Source organism: Phyllostomus discolor, chromosome 1 (genome assembly GCF_004126475.2).
Source record: "Phyllostomus discolor isolate MPI-MPIP mPhyDis1 chromosome 1, mPhyDis1.pri.v3, whole genome shotgun sequence".
Taxonomy (NCBI): Eukaryota; Metazoa; Chordata; class Mammalia; order Chiroptera; family Phyllostomidae; genus Phyllostomus; species Phyllostomus discolor.
The window spans coordinates 43,089,471-43,107,994 of NC_040903.2; the positions used below are offsets into that span (position 1 = coordinate 43,089,471).

The window sequence follows — 18,524 nt, forward strand, 5'->3', positions numbered from 1 at the left end:
AAAAGCCAAGCAAAACACAGATGGTCGTTTCTTGATTCCAGTGATCTTTTTCAAAATTACTTTATTGTTGTTCACTTACAGCTGTGCATTATCCCCCACCACTCCCCGCCACCAACCCCAGCCAATCCCACCTCCTTCCCTTGCTTCCACCCTCCCCCATGGTTTTGTCCCTGTGTCCTTTATAGTAGTTTCCGAAAATCCTTCCCCCTACTGTGCCCTCCCCACTCCCCTTTGGCTGTTGTTAGATTGTTCTTCATTTTAATATCTTTGGTTATATTTTGTTTGCTTTTTTCTTTTGTTGATTATGTTCCAGTTAAAGGTGAGATCATATGATAATTGTCCCTTACCACCTGGCTTATTTCACTTAGCATAATGCTCTCCAGTTCCACCTAGTGATCTTATTAGAAATCCTCACGTAAGGTGGCTTTTCTGTATCTCCAAAACTTTATAGGCAATTTAGACAGGCAAGAGTATGCACCCTGTATAGGAGCAAAGGACAGAAATGCAGCCAGAAAGTTGGAGCACACCCTGAGTTGGATAATAAGAAGCTAGAAAAATTCCTGGGCAAGTGAAATGGGGAAATAGAGACAATATACTTAGACAAGGCCAAACAACTTGAACAATTTATGGCCAGCTTGTGAATCTAAAAGCCTTATCTTCCCTAACAAAGGGCAGTTGAGAATAAATGGTTTATACTTCTCCTCCTGGACCAGAGAATAAATATCTTAAATCACCCTGGTCAGGATGGTAGAGGACAGAGACCCAGGGTTCCTTCCTGGGTTGTCTATTCTGTTGCATTGATCTGTGTTTCTGTTTTTATGTCAGTATCAGGCTGTTCTGATCACAGTGGCCTTATAGTATATTTGGATACCAGGTATTGTGATCCCTCCAACTTTGTTGTTCTTTCTCAAGATTGTTGAAGCTATTCGGGGTCATTTATGGTTCAACATGAAGTTTTGGAATATTTGTCCTAGATTTGTGAAATATGCCATTGGTATTTTAGTAGGAATTGCATTAAATCTATAGCTTGCTTTAGGTAATGTGGACATTTTAATGCTGTTAATACTTCCAATCTATGAATACAATATGTGCTTCCATTTATTTCTATCTTCCTTAATTTCTTTCCTTAGTGCTATATAGTTTTCCAAGTACAGGTCTTTTACTTCTTTGGTTAAATTCATTCCTAGGTATTTTGTTGTTGTTGTTACTATAGTAAATGAGGTTTCTATTCTTAGTTTCTCATTTTGGTAGTTCATTGTCAGTATACAAGATGCCATCAATTTGCAAATATTGACTTTGTATCCCATTACTCTGCCAAATTCAGTTATTAGGTTGAGTAGTCTTTTTGGTAGAATGTATAGGGTTTTCTATGGACATTATCATATCATCTGCAAATAATGATATTTTACTTGCCCCTTTTCAATTTCGATGATTTTTATTTCTTCTTCTTGTGTAATTGCTATTGTTAAGGATTCCAGAACTATACTAAATTAAGAGCAGTAAAGGCAAACACCTGTGTCTATTTCTTGATCTTAAGGGATGTGCTTTTAGTTTTTGCTTGAGTATGATGTTGGCATTAGGTTTTCTCTATATATCTTTATTATGTTGAGGTATGCTGTCTGTCTTCCCAGTTTGCTGAGTGATTTCATCATAAATGGATGATGTACCTTATCAAATGCTTTTTCTGCATCCATTGATATGATCATGTGATTTTTGTCCTTCATTTTGTTTATGTGGTATGTCATACTTGATTTGTGAACATTGTACCATCCTTGTACCCCTGGAATAAATCTCACTTGATCATGGTGTATGATCTTTTTAATGTATTGCTGGATTTGGTTTGCTGGTATTTTGTTGAGGATTTTAGCATCTATATTCATCAGAGATTGGCCTGTAGTTTTCTTTCTTTGTTGTGTATGCCTGGTTTTAGGATTAGGTTAATAATGGTCTCCTAAAAAGAGTTTGAGAGTCTTCCCTCTTCTTAGAATTTTTGGGAATGGTTTGAGAGGGATAGGTGTTAGTTCTTTTTTGAACAGATGGTAACATTTGCTTGTGAAGACATTTGGTCCAGGGTTTTCTTGTGCCACGAGTTTTTTGATTATTGCTTCAATTTCACTAGTTGTATTCAGTCTATTCAGATTTTCTGCTTCTTCTATTCATCTTTGAAAGCTCATATGTTGCTAGAAATGTATCCATTTCACCTAGGTTTTCCAATTTCTTGGCATACAGTTGTTCATAGTAATTTCTTACAATCTTTTGTGTTTCTGTTGTTATCACTTGTATCACTTCTCCTCTTTCATCTTTAGTATTATTTATTTGGGCCCTCTCTTATATTTTTATTTTTTGATGGGTCTGGTTAAGGTTTTGTCAATTTTGTTTATCTTTTCAAAGAATTAACTCCTGGATTCATTGATCCTTCAAATTTTTTTTTCTGTCTCTGGGTCATTTAATTCTGCTATCATCTTGATTATTTCCTTCTTTCTATTCCCTCTGGGCTTTGTTTGTTGTTTTTTTTCTAGTGTTTTTTAGGTATACTGTGAGATTGTTTATTGGAGATTCTTCTACCTTCTTTAGGTAGACCTATTATGCAATGAACTTTCTTCTCAGGACTGTTTTTGCCGTGTCCCATAGTTTTGGGATGTTGTATGTTCATTTTCATTTGCTTCCAGGTACTTTTTGATTTCTTCCTTGCTCTCATTGTTAACCCATTCATTAGTTAATAACATGTTATTTAGCCTCCATATTTGAATGCTTTTTTTCATTGTTGAGTTTAATTTCAAGCCATTGTAATCCCAAAAGATGCTTGACATGAATTTAATTTTCTTGAATTTGTTAAGGCTTATTTTGTTTTCTACCATGTGGCCTATCTTTGAACAGGAGCCATGTGCATTTGAGAAGAATGTATATTTTGCTTCTTTGGGATAAAATATTCTGGAAATATCAATTAAGTCCATTTGATCTAGTGTGTCATTTAATGCTGCTATATTCTTGTTGAATTTTTGTCTGGAAGATCTGTCTATTGTTGACAGTGGGTGTTAAAATTCCCTACAATGACTGTATTGCTGCCGATCTCTTTCTTACATCCTCCAAAAATTTCTTCATATAATCATATATAGGTGCTCCTATATTAGGTGCATATATGTTCATAAAACTTATATCCTTTTGTTGGACAACTCCCTCAAGTATTATGTGGTGGTTTTCTTTATCTGTGCTGTGGACCTTGTTTTGAAATATATTTTGTCTGATATAAGTATTGCTACCCCAATTTTTTTCATGTCCATTTGCAGGAAATGAAGAGATGGAATTTTTATCCATCCTCTCACTTTTGGCCTGTGTAAACATTTTGTTCTGAGGTAGGTCTCTTGTAGACAGCATATATACCAGGTGTGTTTTTTATCCATTCAGCCACTCTATATCTCTGATTAGATCACTTAATTTGTTAATATTTAAGGTTATTATTTATAGATATTTATTCATTTTCATTTTTCCCCTTTGTACGTGTGTTCCTCACTGTATACTTCTTCTTTCTACTTCTCCTTTTTTTAAAAGATTTTATTTATTTATTTATTTTTATAGACAGAGGAAGGGAAGGAGAGAGAGAGTGAGAGAAACACCAATGTGTGGTTGCCTCTCACATGATCCCCTAGTGGAGACCTGGCCTGCACCTCAGGCATATGCCCTAGACTGAGAATCAAACTAGTGACCCTTTGGTTCACAGGCCCATACTCAACCCACTGAGCTACACCAGCCAGGGTTACTTCTTATTCTTCTTAACTCAGTCCCTTTAGCATCTCTCGCTATGCTGGGTTTGTGGAACTGTACTCCATTAGACCTTTTTTTTTTTTAATTTGAGAAACTCTTCATTTTGTCCTCCATTTTAAATCAGAACCTTGCAGATAGAGTAGTCTTGGTTTCAGGTCTTTGTTTTTCATTACTTCGAATATTTCATGCCAATCTCTACTGTCCTGTAATGTTTCTGTTCAGAAATCAGCTGATAGTCTTATGAGAGTTCTTTTGTAAAAAATTAAAAGTTTCTCTCTTGCTAACTTTAAGATTCTCTCTTTGTCTTTAAACTTTGCCACTTTAATTGTGATGCATACTGCTGTGGATCTCTTTGGTTTCACCTTGACTGGGACTTTTTGTGCTTCCTGAATTTGCAATGACTCTCTCCCTAACCAAATTAGGGAAGTTTTATGTCATTATTTCTTCAAATAGGTTTTCTATCCCTTACTCCCTTTCTTCTCTTTCTGGTATCTCTATGGTGCTGATATTGTTACATTTCATGTTGTCCTAAAACTCTATTAAACACCCTCATTCTTTTAAAATCTTTTTCATTTTGTTGCTTTGATTGGGTGTTTTGTTTCCTACCTTGTCTTCCAACTCACTGATTTGATCCTCTGTATCATCTACCCTACTTTTATTTCCTTCTAGTGTATTCATTTCTGATATTAAATCCTTCATTTTCAACTGTTTATTATTCAAGTTTTCTATGTCCTTTTTTAAAAAAGATTGTATTTATTTATTTTTAGAGAGGGAGGGAAGGGAGGGAGGGAGAGAGAGAGAGAGAGAGAGAGAGAGAGAGAGGGAGAGAAACATCAATGTGGGGTTGCTGGGGGTTATGGCCTGCAACCCAGGAATGTACCCTGGCTGGGAATCGAACCTGGGACACTTTGGTTCCCAGCCCGTGCTCAATCCACTGAGCTACACCAGCCCTTTTCCATGTCCTATATGTCCTTTTCCATGCTGACATAGTTCTCACTAAGTTTCTTGTAGTTCTCACTGTTTTTTGAGCATTCTTATAACCATTACTTTGACCTCTACATCTGATAAACTGCATGTCTTGATTTTCTTTAGCTCTTTTTCTAGAGATTCCTCCTTTTCTTTAATTTGGGACTTGTTTCTGTGTCTCTCCATTTTAGTTGTCTCTTTGTATTTGTTTGTATGTGTTAGATTGGTCTGCTTTGATCTCTGTCTTGTGGAATGGGTTTATGTGTATAGAGTCCTGTGTGATCCAGTTGTACAGACTCCTGGATCTCTTGATATGGTTGCTCTACAAATATCCTTTGTGTGGGCTCTTGCAGGAGTACCCAGACTGCCTGCCCTTGAGCACTCATGAGATTGACATACACATACATGCATGTGCACTTGCCCATGCACACACTCACTCACACATGCTCTCATGCACGCTCAACTAGTTTTTCAAACTGATTGATCTATTGTTTAGCTGCAAGACTGGCCCATGGCTGGAAGCAAGTGAATAGAGTTTCCAGCTACTCTTCAGTCATCTTGGAACCTGTTTTTAATGATCTTGAGAAAACATGCATACTGGACAGATATTTTGCATATTTATTTCTTCAGTTTTGGTTTATCTGATGTTTTCTCCATGGTTTTACAATGGTTATAGGGTTTTGGGAGAAAGTCCACAGAGGTAAAAAGCCATTTTCATCACATATCAACTATCTGTACTATAAACATGTCATAACACTGATGATGTTAACTAGATAAAGTAATGTTTGCCAGGTTACTCTACTGCAAAGTTCCTCTTCCCTCCCCATCCTACCCTAAATCCTTTCACACTCTTCAGAATAAAGTCACTCTCTGAATCCCACATTGAAAGGATGGGATGGGAGTTACACATAATTAGGTGGATTTTTCTGTATAAGATATTTATCTAATTCTCCTGAATTTAATTATTTATTTAATGATTTATTTACAGCATGGATATGGGCATTAATTTTATACTATGGGTTATAATTCAGTACTACTTTATTTATTTTGTTGCCCAATTTGAATTCTCAGGTATTTTCTTCATATAAAGGAACTCTATTGCATGATTCAAATCATGTGTAATTACAACCCTCATAAAGAAATGCTTAGTGAGCATTTCCTGGTTCTAACCTTGTATCAATTAATCAGTTAGTCAACAAAAATTTATTAAGTGCTTCTAAGTATCGAACACTTAGCCTGAAAGCATTATTCAGGAGATCTAATTATTAGAAAACCTTCAATATTAGGTAACCAGAAATCTCTAGCTTTCTTGGGAGCATGGAATAGTCACTATCCCTGTGGACCTCACCACATGGTACTCTCCATGTTCTTCATTGTCTCCAGCCCATGCTCACTTTAAGGCCAGCTCAGGAAAAGTGTCCAACAATCTCAGGGAGGCCAGAGTTTCTATTAAATCTCAATCTTCTTTCTTCTCCTATTAAGTTACAGAAATATCTCATGATCTGTGGGGAAATGTGTTTGGTCCAAATTTCAATCAGGCCAATTTGAAATATGTTGATTTACTAAGAACTAAAGTCAGAAATATTCATGGGTTTCTTTTGTTTGGGTACATATAGAGAACACCAACTATGAGTATTACAAATTACAAATTTAAAACTATTTTTATACACTTTAATGTTAATTTTTTTTAAATTGTGACTAAGTGGGTATTTAAGAAGTCACAATCACAGCTAAATTATAGAACAAACACCATTCAGAAAATCTAGCTAAACAGAAGTCCTATAACTAAGAATATAAAAGGGAAACTACATGGAAACTGGTAGGAGGGTTGGAGATGCAGAACAGGTTGGTCTCACAACCATGTGTGGCACATAAAAGCTGCCGAGGAATAAGGGGACCAAGTCCCAGACCAGACATCCCAGCCCAGCATTCCAGTACTGGGTAGAGGCTTCCCCATGAGTTATGGCTGTAAAAACCAGCAGAGATTGTGGCCCATGAGATGAAGTCTTTCAGGGACCCAGGCATTCCTCTGAACAGGCCCAAGCACCAACTTACTCTACTCAGTCACTCTGAGCTCCAGCACAGAAGAAGAAGCTTGAAAAGGACCAGCAACATGGGGAAGAACTGTATTGTTTGACATCAGGGTGAGAACAGAAGGGGCAGCTTTCTCCAAGACAGAAGTGTGGGAAGAGCTTATTATTCCTTTGCTGAACCATCCCAACACAGAGCTGGTAGGTGGGTGCCGTATCTGAGTCTCCATCAACCTGCCCCATAGTCTGCCCCTTCCTGGTGATTCTGTAAACTCCACCCCACCCAACCTTTTGGCCCACCCACGTGTCTCCATTAGCTCATGCTTCAGACTTTCCTAAAAATCTCTCAAACAAGCAGCATCTGGCCTCTGTGTACCCTTTACTCTTGCTAAGTGGTCCCAGGACTGGCACAAATAACAGCCACACTTAGTTGGCAGCTTGGCCTTTCCTGGGTCCCTCCAAACCCAACACAAGTAGTGGTCATCTGTAGATCTCTCTCTAGCTCATTCCTCATGTCCCTGGGCAGGGCACAAGTCACGCCTGATATTGCATCTCCAGAGCCAGGAAACCCAGTGGGCAGCTTCAGACCACACAGTATTACAATTTAACCACCTCTACAAAGGATACACAAAAGGGGTAGTTTCAGAGAGCACTGAAGTATTGCAGAAGTAAGTCCTATTCCATGGGGTTGACCCCTGCACAGCAGCTCTTTTGCTGTAGTTGCAGTTGGTCCTCACAACTGATCAGCATTAGGTTTAGTCCCCTACCCCCATGAACAATCAAGGCTCAACTACAAGAAAAGAATGTACACAGCCACATGATGGGGGATGCACTTAGAGTACCCAGTGACTGTGCCCTACAAAACATAGACTACATAAGGCCACTCTACCATATCTAGGAGATGTAGCAGCTCTCCCTAATACATAGAAAAAGTATAGGGCGGCAGTCAAAATGAGGACACAAAGAAACAGGCCCTAAATGAGAAGTCTCCATAAAAAGAACTAAATGAAATGGAGGCAAGCAAACTACCAGATACAGAATTCAAAACAATGGTCATAAGGATACTCAAGGAATTTAGTGAGAACTTCAACAACATAATGACGTGAAACCATAAAAAAAGCAGCCAGAAATTAAGGATACACTAACTGAAGAATAAATTATCAGTAATAAACAGTAGAATAGGTGAAGCAGAGAATCAAATCAACACTTTGGAATATAAGGAAACATAAAACACCCAATCATAACAGCAAAAGAAAAAGAATCCAAAAATGAGGATAGTATATGGAGCCTCTGTGACAATGTCAAATGTATTAACATTTGCACCATAGGGACCAATGCCAAGAAAAGAGAGCAAGGAATTGAAAACCTGCTTGAAAATGCAATGATCGAAAACTTCCTTAACCTGGTGAAGAAAATAGGCATAGAAGTCTAGGAAGCATAGAAAGCCCCAAACAAGATGAACCCAGAGGCCCACATTGAGACACAACATAATGAAAATACAAAGGTTAGAGCAAAGAGAGAATATTAAAAGAATCAAGAGAAGAGCAGTTAGTTACATACAAAAGAGTTCACATAAGACTGTCAGTTGATTTCTCAACAGAAATTTTGCAGGCCATAAAGGACTGGAAAGAAATATCCAAAGCAGTGAAAAGCAAAGACGTATGATCAAGAATACTCTACTCAGCAAAGCTATTATTTAGAATAGGAGGATAGATAAAGAGTTTTCCAGATAAGAAAACAGCATAGGATTCTGTCCCAGGGAAGAGGCCTGGCATCCACTGCACATTTGAAGCATGCTAACAGTTTAAAAGGAGTTAATCCATTACTGCAGAAGGTCACCAGCCCCCCAAAGAATAAAAGATTTTTTAAAATAATACATAACATTAAACAAAAGGAATAATAAATTTAAGATGTTTACTGAAAAAAAAAAGAGATTAAGAACCAGTTGGGAGGATGAAAGAAAGACTAAAATATAGAAATTTGGCAGGAAGTGGAAAGATAAAAATAAGATACTAGCAAGAGAAAAGCTACAGATTAGAAGAAAGTTGATGTTTAAAAAACATAGATGGGGGCAGCCAAGATAGAAGCATAGATAGACACACTGTGCCTCCTCGCACAACCAAAAGAAAGTGAACAACAAATTTAAAAACAAAAAACAACCTGAACTGAAAGAAAACCGAACTGTATGCAAGTGCAACAACCAAAAAGTTAAAGAAGAGACATTCATCCAGACTGGTAGGAGGGGTAGAGTCAGGTAGCCGGGCAGAGAGAACTCACAGCAAGGCAGCAGCTGGTGGACCAGGCCAGGTAAGGTGGCAGCTGGTGGAGAAGAGGAACAACCCAGGGTCCCAGTGTGGGGTAATAAAGCTTCAAAGCCTCTGACTGAAAACACCTGTGAGGTGGTGAAAGAAACTCTCAGCCTCACAGGAGAGTTCGTTGGAGAGACCCACAGGCTCCTAGCACAAAAAGGATCCAGTTTGCTTGGGGGAAGTGGGGACAGTGACTAAAAACCAGCAGAGAGCAGAGCAAGTGGCATTGTTTCCTCCTGAAAACCTCCCCCACATACAGTGTCACAACACAGTGACCTAGGTTGCCCCATCCTGGTGAACACCTAAGGTTCCATCCCTTACTACATGACAGGTATGCCTAGACAAAAAAAAAAAAAAAAATGGTCCAATGAAAGAACAAATCAAAGATCCAGGAAAAACACAACAAAGCAATGAAGAGATAGCCAACTTATCAGATGCAGAGTTCAAACCACTGGTAATCAGGATGCTCACATATTTGGTTGAGTATAGTCACAAATAGGAGGGCAAAAATGAAGACTATGAAAAGTGAAATATAGGAAAATGTACAGGGAACCCACAGTGATGGGAAGGAAATCAGGACTCAGATCAACAGTTTAGACCAGAAGGAAAAAATAAACACTCAACCAGAACAGAATGAAGAAATAGGAATTCAGAAAAAATGAGGACAGGCTTAGAACCTCCAGGACATCTTTAAACATTCCAACATCTGAATCATAGGGGTGCCAAGAGGAGAAGAAGAACAGCAAGAAATGGAAAACTTATTTGAAAAATTAATGAAGGAGAACTTCCCCAATCTGGCAAAGGAAATAGACTTCCAGGAAGTCCAGGGAGCTCAGAGAGTCCCAAAGATGTTGGACCCAAGGAAGAACACACCAAGACACATCATAATTCTACTACCCAAGATGAAAGATAAGGAGAAAATCTTCAAAGCAGCAAGCAAAAAAGAGACAGTTACCTACAAAGGAGTTCCCATAAGACTGTCAGCTAATTTCTCAAAAGAGATCTTACAGGCAAGAAGGGGCTGGAAAGAAGTATTCCAAGTCATGAACGGCAAGGACCTACATTCAAGATTACTTTATCCAGCAAAGTTATCATTCAGAATGGAAGGACAGATAAAGTGCTTCTTAGATAAGGTCAAGTTAAATGAGTTCATCGTTACCAAGCCCTTATTATATGAAATGTTAAAGTGACTTATCTAAGAAAAAGATTAAAAATATGAACAGTAAAATGACAACAAACTCACAGCTATTAACAACTGAACTTAAAAATAAAAACAAACAAAGCAAACACCTAGAACAGGAACAGTATCACAGAAATGTAGATCACATGGAGGGTTACCAGCAGGGGAGTGGAAGAGGGAGAGAAAGGGAAAAGGTACAGAGAATAATTAGCATAAATGGTAGGTAGAAAATAGACAGGGGGAGGTTAAGAATAGTATAGGAAATACAGAAGCCAAAGAACTTATATGTATGACCCAAGGCTCTATTTCCTGGCTCTGGGACCCTGTGTTGCGAGGTCTGTCTCACTCCCCAATTTCATCTGGCTTATCTGCACACAAATGTGGGCCCACTTGGTCAGCCAGCCACCTTGAGCACAGTGCCTCCCTTCACAATCACTGCCTTGCTGGGCCTGCCTGTTGCCATTCCATGCCCGGGGTCTGCCAGCCACCACCTGCGCACCCAGGGTCCACCTGCTGCAGTCTTGTGCACCTGGGGTGCCTTGCTTGCCTGGTGCCAGTGCTTTTTTTGCTGTGACCCTTCTCTGCCTGGCTGCCTGACTCCGCCCTTCCTACTGGTCTGGATGAATGTGTCTATTTTAACTCCTTGGTTGTCAGACTTCCATACAGTTCAATTTTCTGTTAGTTCTGGTTGTTATTTTGTTTCTAAATTGTTGTCCTTATTTTGGTTGTGCAAGGAAGCACAGTGTGTCTATCTATGCCTCCATTTTGGCCAGAAGTCAAATCCGTCATCTTTTTATATAGAGATCTCAATAATCATGGGAACCTGACCATAACCTTTTACATGACTTCTTCTCTACGAATCTAAAACAAGAAAAGTTGAGGAATAATGAGAAGAAAACATTTAATCTCTAATACAGGGTGCAGCAGAAGTAACCCCTGCTTGAGTATGGTTGGTAAGGTAATAATATGGGTGTAATGATTTGCAGTTTTAACTTGAGCATTACACCTAAACTGTCATATGGTGTGTTCAAGTGTGATATTGTTATGTTACAGAATTATGTGTTTATGATTTTGTAATAAAACAGGGGCCTTATTTGTGCTGGGCCCTGTATGTTAGGAAAACCTTTCTTAGATCTCAGTTCGTAGTTTCAGTGTAGACCCCTTCATTTGCTGTTCATAGTGCATATCAAATTTCTCATTCAGGGCCACTGTGAAGTGATTCTTCCAGTCTCCTGTAATTCCTGTAACAAAAGGACAAAAATAGTAAATATAGAGTCTTTAAGCCAGAATCATAAAGTTTTCTAATATTCATTACTTTCATTAATACCTACACAAATTTTATAAACCTCAATTACAATAATAAAATATATACCACAAATAATATACATATTTGAGCTTGCAAAGAAGGATTTGTTGTGATTGTTAAAACAATAATACATTGCAAATTTCTTTCTCTGACTCTTCCCTCTAATGCTACTTCATTGAACTTTTTCTCCAATTCCCTCTCAAATGTTGGGGCTTCCTCCTAAGATGAGATCCATATTTTACCATGTCATTCTTCATGCTGATAACACTCACATACAGATTTATATTTCCATATCCATCTGTCTATATAATATTGCCACCTGAGTTCCATACAAGTACCCTAAATTCAACTAGTTCAAACATTAATCCATTTTGTCCCTACCAAATTGTGTTCTCCGTTCCACAATCAGGTTAATGGCAATACCAGGAATCCAACACATAAATTTGGAAGTTGTCCCTTCAATCCTACATCTAGCTTTTTATTCATACCCAGACTTTTTTCATACTCATTGCCTTTTCTCTCATTCTGCTGCTACTGACAGAGAAATTCCTCAGCAGTTCTCAACCAGATTATGACAATAGCTTAGCAGGCCTTTTTCTTTTGCTTTCTGTCACATCCATCCCTCTCCTGGTAGAAGGAGGTCACCCTGCATTTTAAATCAGTCATTAGTTCACTTTCCACCTTAGTTCAACAAACTCTAAACTTTACCAGTGAAATAATCTCAAAAGTAAATAATAGAAAATATTGGGTTGGCCAAAAATTTCATTTGTTTTTTTTTCCTGTAAGATGGCTTTAGTAGCGCTTAGTTGTTTTTAACTTCATTTGAAACAATTTTGTTTGTATTGTGACAGCTGTTATATCAGAGTGCACAAAAAACCTTAACAAAATTGGTGAATTTTTATGTAGTTATTTTAATATTGAACATAGAAGAGAATATGCAACATTTTTTGGCATATTATGCTTATTTCAAGAAAGGTAAAAATGCAATTGAAACATAAAAACTGATTTGTGCAGTGCATGCAGAAGGTCTTTGTGACTCATTGAATGTGTCAAAAGTGGTCTGCAAAGTTTCATGCTGGAGATTTCTCATTGCATGATGCTCCACAGTCAGGTAGACCAGTCAAAGTTGATAGAGATCAAATCCAGACATTAATCAAGAACAATCAGTGTTCTACCATGTGGGATATAGATGACACACTCAAAATATCCAACTCAATAAAAGTATTGTTGAAAATGAGAAAAATCTGTCTCTTATTGAAAAAAATTAAAAGGACATTTTGGCTAATTCAATACATGTTCTGGGTAGGGTCTGAGGTTATAGCAGTAAGCAGATCTTTATAAGAATGATAATTAAAGTCCAAAGTTTTATCTGAAAAATATACGGACATTATGGGAAAGAAGACAGTAATCTGAGAAAATGGATCAATAAAATATAATCTGCATGTTAACTCTTCCCTGGGGCTCCCTGTTTTCCCCCAGTGGCATTCCTGTTGTTATTCCTATTATTTAAAAAAATGTGCCGACCTTCCCACTGATAATTTAATTTAAAGAGCATGATTTTCTCTAGTCTGCTTCTGCCACAAATAACAACAACAAAAACAACAACAACTTTTTTTCACATACCAGTATTATCAGATATCCCCATATTCTGTATATCCCATGTCTTTGGGCTTATAAACTGATTACATGCCTCCTCTCACTTCATTGAAAGGAGTGAAAAATCACTCATTTTTGAAATTTTGATATTTTTGCTAAGCAGAGCCATATTTGTACTAGGGGGTTGAAGCTTAGTCTTTTTTAAAACACCTTTACTGAGGTATAATTGATATATAAAGACCTGTACAGCCCTAGCTGGGGTGGCTCAGTGGATTGAGCTCCAAACTGCAAAGCAAGACCTGTACATATTTATGTACATAGTATTTGATGAGTTCGGACATTTGCCATGTAGTCTTGAAAAATGTCTGCTACTTGGTCAAGGAAAAGCTGACTAATTATTCTAAGCTTGTTTCTTCATCTCAAAATGAAATAATAATAGAAGCTCTCTCCTGATTCTCTAATAAAAATTTAAAGATAATTAGTATTTTGAATTTATATTTGTTTATATAATGTACATGGTGCAGCACCAAGGCACACAGGCCTAGTAGATGGTAGCTAGCCAAGCGTGGTACCAGTGCTGGGGCTGAGGCTGCAGTGGCTGCTAGTCATTCTTAGCAAAATATGCTACATATGCTAAATAACCAGCAATAACAATTTATTAGTAGTAGTATTACTAATATTTTATGTCTCTGAAGAACTGGTAACACAATAAAGAGATTCTTCAGATGTGAAACAACTCTGAAGTAAACAAGCTGAGCCTACAGGCATGGATAGGCCTCACTAGGTATTTGCTTATAACTATTTCAACTTGTGATTTCCTAAAGCAACAGATAGAAATCACATGACTAACTCACCCTTTCTCATGAAGGGAGATATTTTTTGGTTCATGATGCAATCTGGTAGTGTTGTGTAATTGGTAGATGGGTTGTTTCTCATCTCTTGGAATGAAGTATGTTGTACAATCTTGTCAAGAAGCTCCCCTGAAGGCTTCCTTCCTAGAAATTGTATAAGTTTTATCACCTCTCTTTTGATGTCCTAGAAAGCAAAAAAAAGGTAGTTTGAAGACTCAAATACCAAAATTGAATACATTACTATTTGAATTAAAAGAAGAAAGAGAGGAAAAAAAACCTTTCTTTGTCCCCCCTTCACCCCTACACACTGACATTGGAATTAGGCCTTTAATGAGGAAAAATATATCGTATAGAAGTGCTATATTTTAAACTTCCCTAAACAATTTTTATCAGCCATAAAATGAACACAAAATTTATTTCACACCATATAATTTCTTATATACAGTATACAAACTACCACTTTATTATACCATATACAAAAATAAGCTCAAATGGATGAATTACTTAACTGTAAGACCTAAAACCATAAAACTTCAAGGAGAAAACATAGGCAGTAAACTCTTTTACATTGGTCTTAGCAATATATTTTTGGATATACATATATGTGTGTGTGTTTTTTCTATTATATATGTGTATATATAATGACAGGCAAAGGTAACAAAAGCAAACAATAAACAAATGGGACTACATCTGACTAAAAAGCTTCTACACAGTGAAGGAAAACATCAAATAAAAAGGAAGGGACAACCTCCTGAATGGGAGAAGATATTTGTAATGATATATCCAATAAAAGGTTAATAGCCATAATATATAAGAAACTCATACAACTCAACATCAAAAAAGTGATCTGATTAAAAAATAAGCAGAAAACATGAATAGACCTTTCCCCAAAAAAGACATATAGATGACCAAGAGACATAAAAAGATGCTAAACATTATCAAGTGTTAGAAATACAAATCAAATCCACAATGAGTTATCACTCCACAACTCTCAGAATGGTTATTATGAAAAAATCAACAAATAATAAGGGTTGGCACAGATGTGGTAAAAAGAGAACCCTCTTGTACTGTTGGAGGGAATATAAATTAACGGAGCCACTAAGAAAAACTATATAGATGTTGCTCAAAAAATAAAATAACTAGCATGCAACCTATCAATTCCACTTCTGAGTATTTACCTAAAGAAAATAAAAACACTAATTCACAAAGATATGTTCATTGTAGCACTATTTACAATAGCCAAGCTATGGATGCAACCTGAGAGTTCACTAATAAATGAAAGGGTAAAGAGGATGTACCATGTGCCCCCCCACACACACATATGACGATGATGTGATATTTGATATATATATGTATGAAAGTTTGGTATGTATATATGAAGATGTGATATATGTATATATACATATACATATATATGGCCTGTCCAGAAGGTATCCAGCCATGAAAAATAGTACGTAGTATGAAAAATGGAGACATTTATTGAAGAAGATGCAAGATACAAGAAACATTGTACATGGGACAATGACACCTCAGCTTCCTTCAAGTAGGCACCTTGGGACCCCACACAGTTCTCCCAGTCACTGTCACCTGCCTCATCCTATTTTCCTGAATCTCATCAATGTCTTAAATCCCTTCCCTTTCAAAGGTAATTTTAGTTTGGGGCAAAGCCAGGAATGGCAGGTGCCAAATCTGGGCTGTAAGGGGACTGGGTCACCTGGGTGGTTTGATGTTTCACCAAAAAATTTTGCATGAGACATGTGTGATGCAAGAGCTGTTGTAATGATGAAGTTGCCAATCACCAGTTGCCCATAGCTACAGCCTTCTGAATCATTCAAGTGTTTCCACGGAGGAATGTCAAGCTTAACAAAAAAAATTGATGCAGATTTGTTGCTCTAAAGGGGTCTTGCTCGACCAGAGTTGGACCCAAAGAGGGGACATTCTAACAGTTGAGACATTGAGATAAAATTCACTTTGCTATTACAGAGAACGTGCAAGTTATTGCATATTTGTATTATTATTTTTCATTATCGTTACATCTTTTATTTTAATAGTAGTTTTGTATTCCTCTTCTTTCTGTATAGTCTTCTTTGCTTGGCTGGTTATATTATATCATTTGACAGGTCTCCCCTGTTCTCTCTTTCATAGTGTATTGCTAATTTACTGTCCTTCAGTTCACTTGTGTCTCTTTAGCACACTACTCGAGGTCCTATACTCCCTATTCTTGTTATCCAGATCACATAGATTCTGTCATATGATTTTTGCTCTAATATTATTGTAAATACTAGCTCTTCCATACAATTGCAAATACCTCACAACACCTGTCCCAGGTCTTAGCCCACTTCATAGTTTCCTGAATGCCATTACTGTAGTGCTTAACTACATTCTCTCACACATTACACCTATTTACTATCCTTTACTCTCACCTTACCTAGAATCTGACCTCCTGCAACCTCACTTCTTTCTAGATCCAACTCACAATCCTTCCCTCCCCAATAAAAGTCTTATCTTCTTTCCATCCTTTCTAAAAAGTGGCTAGTGGGTGGAAGATCACAGTTAAACATTGTAAATATATATGCACCCAACATAGGCACACCCAAATACATAAAGAAAATCTTAGAGGACTTCAACAAAGATATGGACAGCAACACAATTATAGTAGGGGATTTTAACACCCCACTGTCAAAAATGGACAGATCTTCCAAACAAAATATCAACAAAGATATTGTGGCATTGAACAATGCCCTAGATGAAATGGACTTAACTGATATACATAGAGCCCTTCATCCCAAAGAAGCTAAATACACATTCTTTTCTAATGCACATGGAAGATTTTCAAAGATAGACCACATGATAGGACACAAAACAAGCCTCAACAAATTCAAGAAAATTGAAGTCATATCAAGCATTTTCTCCAACTACAAAGGATTGAAACCAACCCCAAGGGGAAAAAAACCCAAAACACTCAAAATCATGGAGATTGAATAGCATGCTATCAAACAATGAATGGGTCAAGAATAAAATTAGGGAAGAAATCAAAAAGTTTCTGGAAACAAACAAAAATGAACTCACAAGAACCCAAAACTTATGGGACACAGAGAAGGCAGCCCTGAGAGGGAAGTTCATAGTGATACAGGCATACCTAAAAAAGATAGAAACGTTTCAAAAAAACGATCTCGCCCTATGCCTACAAGAACTCAAGGAACAACAACAAAGACAGCCCAGAGCAAGTAGAAGGAAAGAAGTAACCAAGATGATAGCAGAATTAAATGACATAGAGACTAAAAACATAATTCTAAGAATCAATGAATCCAGGAGCTGGTTTTTTGAAAAGATAAACAAAATTGACAAGCCTTTAAGCAAGCTTATCAAGAAAAAAAAAGAGAGGGTTCAAATAAACACAATCAGAAATGAAAGAGGAGAGGTTATAACTGACACCACAGAAATACAAAGGATTGTAAGAAATGACTATGCAGAACTGTGTGCCAAGAAATTTGAAAACCTAGGTGAGATGGACAAATTTCTAGAAAAATATAATCTTCCAAAACTCAATGAATAAGAAGCAGAAAGCCTGAACAGACCAATAACAGCAAAAGAAATTGAAACAATAATAAAAAAAACTCCCAACACACAAAAGCCCAGATGGTTTCACAGGAGAATTCTACAAAGCATTTAAGGAAGAGCTAACCCCTATCCTTCACAGACTATTCCAAAAAATCCAAAATGAGGGAACTGCGTAAAGACATAAGAAAGAAAGAAAACTTCAGGCCAATATCGCTGATGAACATAGACTCTAAAATTCTCAATAAAATATCAGCAAACCACGTCCAACAATACATTAAAAAAATCATACACCATGACCAAGTGGGATTCACCCTAGGGATGCAAGGATGGTTCAATATTCACAAATCAGTAAATGTAATACATCATATAAACAAAAGAAAAGACAAAAATCACTTGATCATATCAATAGATGTAGAAAAAGCATTTGCTAAGGTAAAGCACCCATTTATGATAAAAACACTAAGGAAAGTGGGAATAGAGGGAGCATTCCTCAACATAATAAAGGCTGTATATGAGAAACCTACAGCCAACATCATACTCAGTGGGCAAAAACGAAAATCTTTTCCACTAAGATCGGGAACCAGACAAGGTTGTCCACTTTCACCTCTTCTATTCAATATAGTATTGGAAGTTTTAGCCACAGCTATCAGACAAGAAAAGGAAATAAAAGGCATCCAAATCGGAAAGGAGGAAAAAAAAACTGTCACTGCAGATGACATGATAGTGCACGTAGAAAATCCTACAGACTCCACCAAAAAATGGCTCAACTTAATAAATGAATCTGGCAAAACAGCAAGATACAAAATCAATATCCAGAAATCAAAGGCATTTCTGGACACCAACAATGAAACAGCAGAAGCAGAAATCAAGAAAAAAATCCCGTTCAATATAGCAAAAAGAAAAATAAAATGCCTAGGAATAAACCTAACCAAGGAGGTAAAAGACCTGTATGCAGAAAACTAC

The 18,524-nt window shown here is 37.1% G+C and overlaps 1 protein-coding gene across 2 annotated transcripts in view; it reads right to left on the reverse strand.

The window, feature by feature from the left end:
- Positions 1 to 11,037: 11,037 nt before the first annotated feature.
- Positions 11,038 to 18,524, reverse strand: part of LOC114492564 (sulfotransferase 1E1-like) — a 29,419-nt gene continuing 21,932 nt past the window's right edge. For both annotated transcript variants that reach the window (XM_028506932.2, XM_036021546.1), the window contains exons 7-8: positions 14,004 to 14,184; positions 11,038 to 11,488 (exon numbers count right to left, since the gene is read on the reverse strand). In XM_028506932.2, the coding sequence (XP_028362733.1) occupies positions 11,376 to 11,488; positions 14,004 to 14,184 (294 nt within the window). In that variant the 3' untranslated portion in view covers positions 11,038 to 11,375. The remainder of the gene's footprint in view (positions 11,489 to 14,003; positions 14,185 to 18,524) is intronic.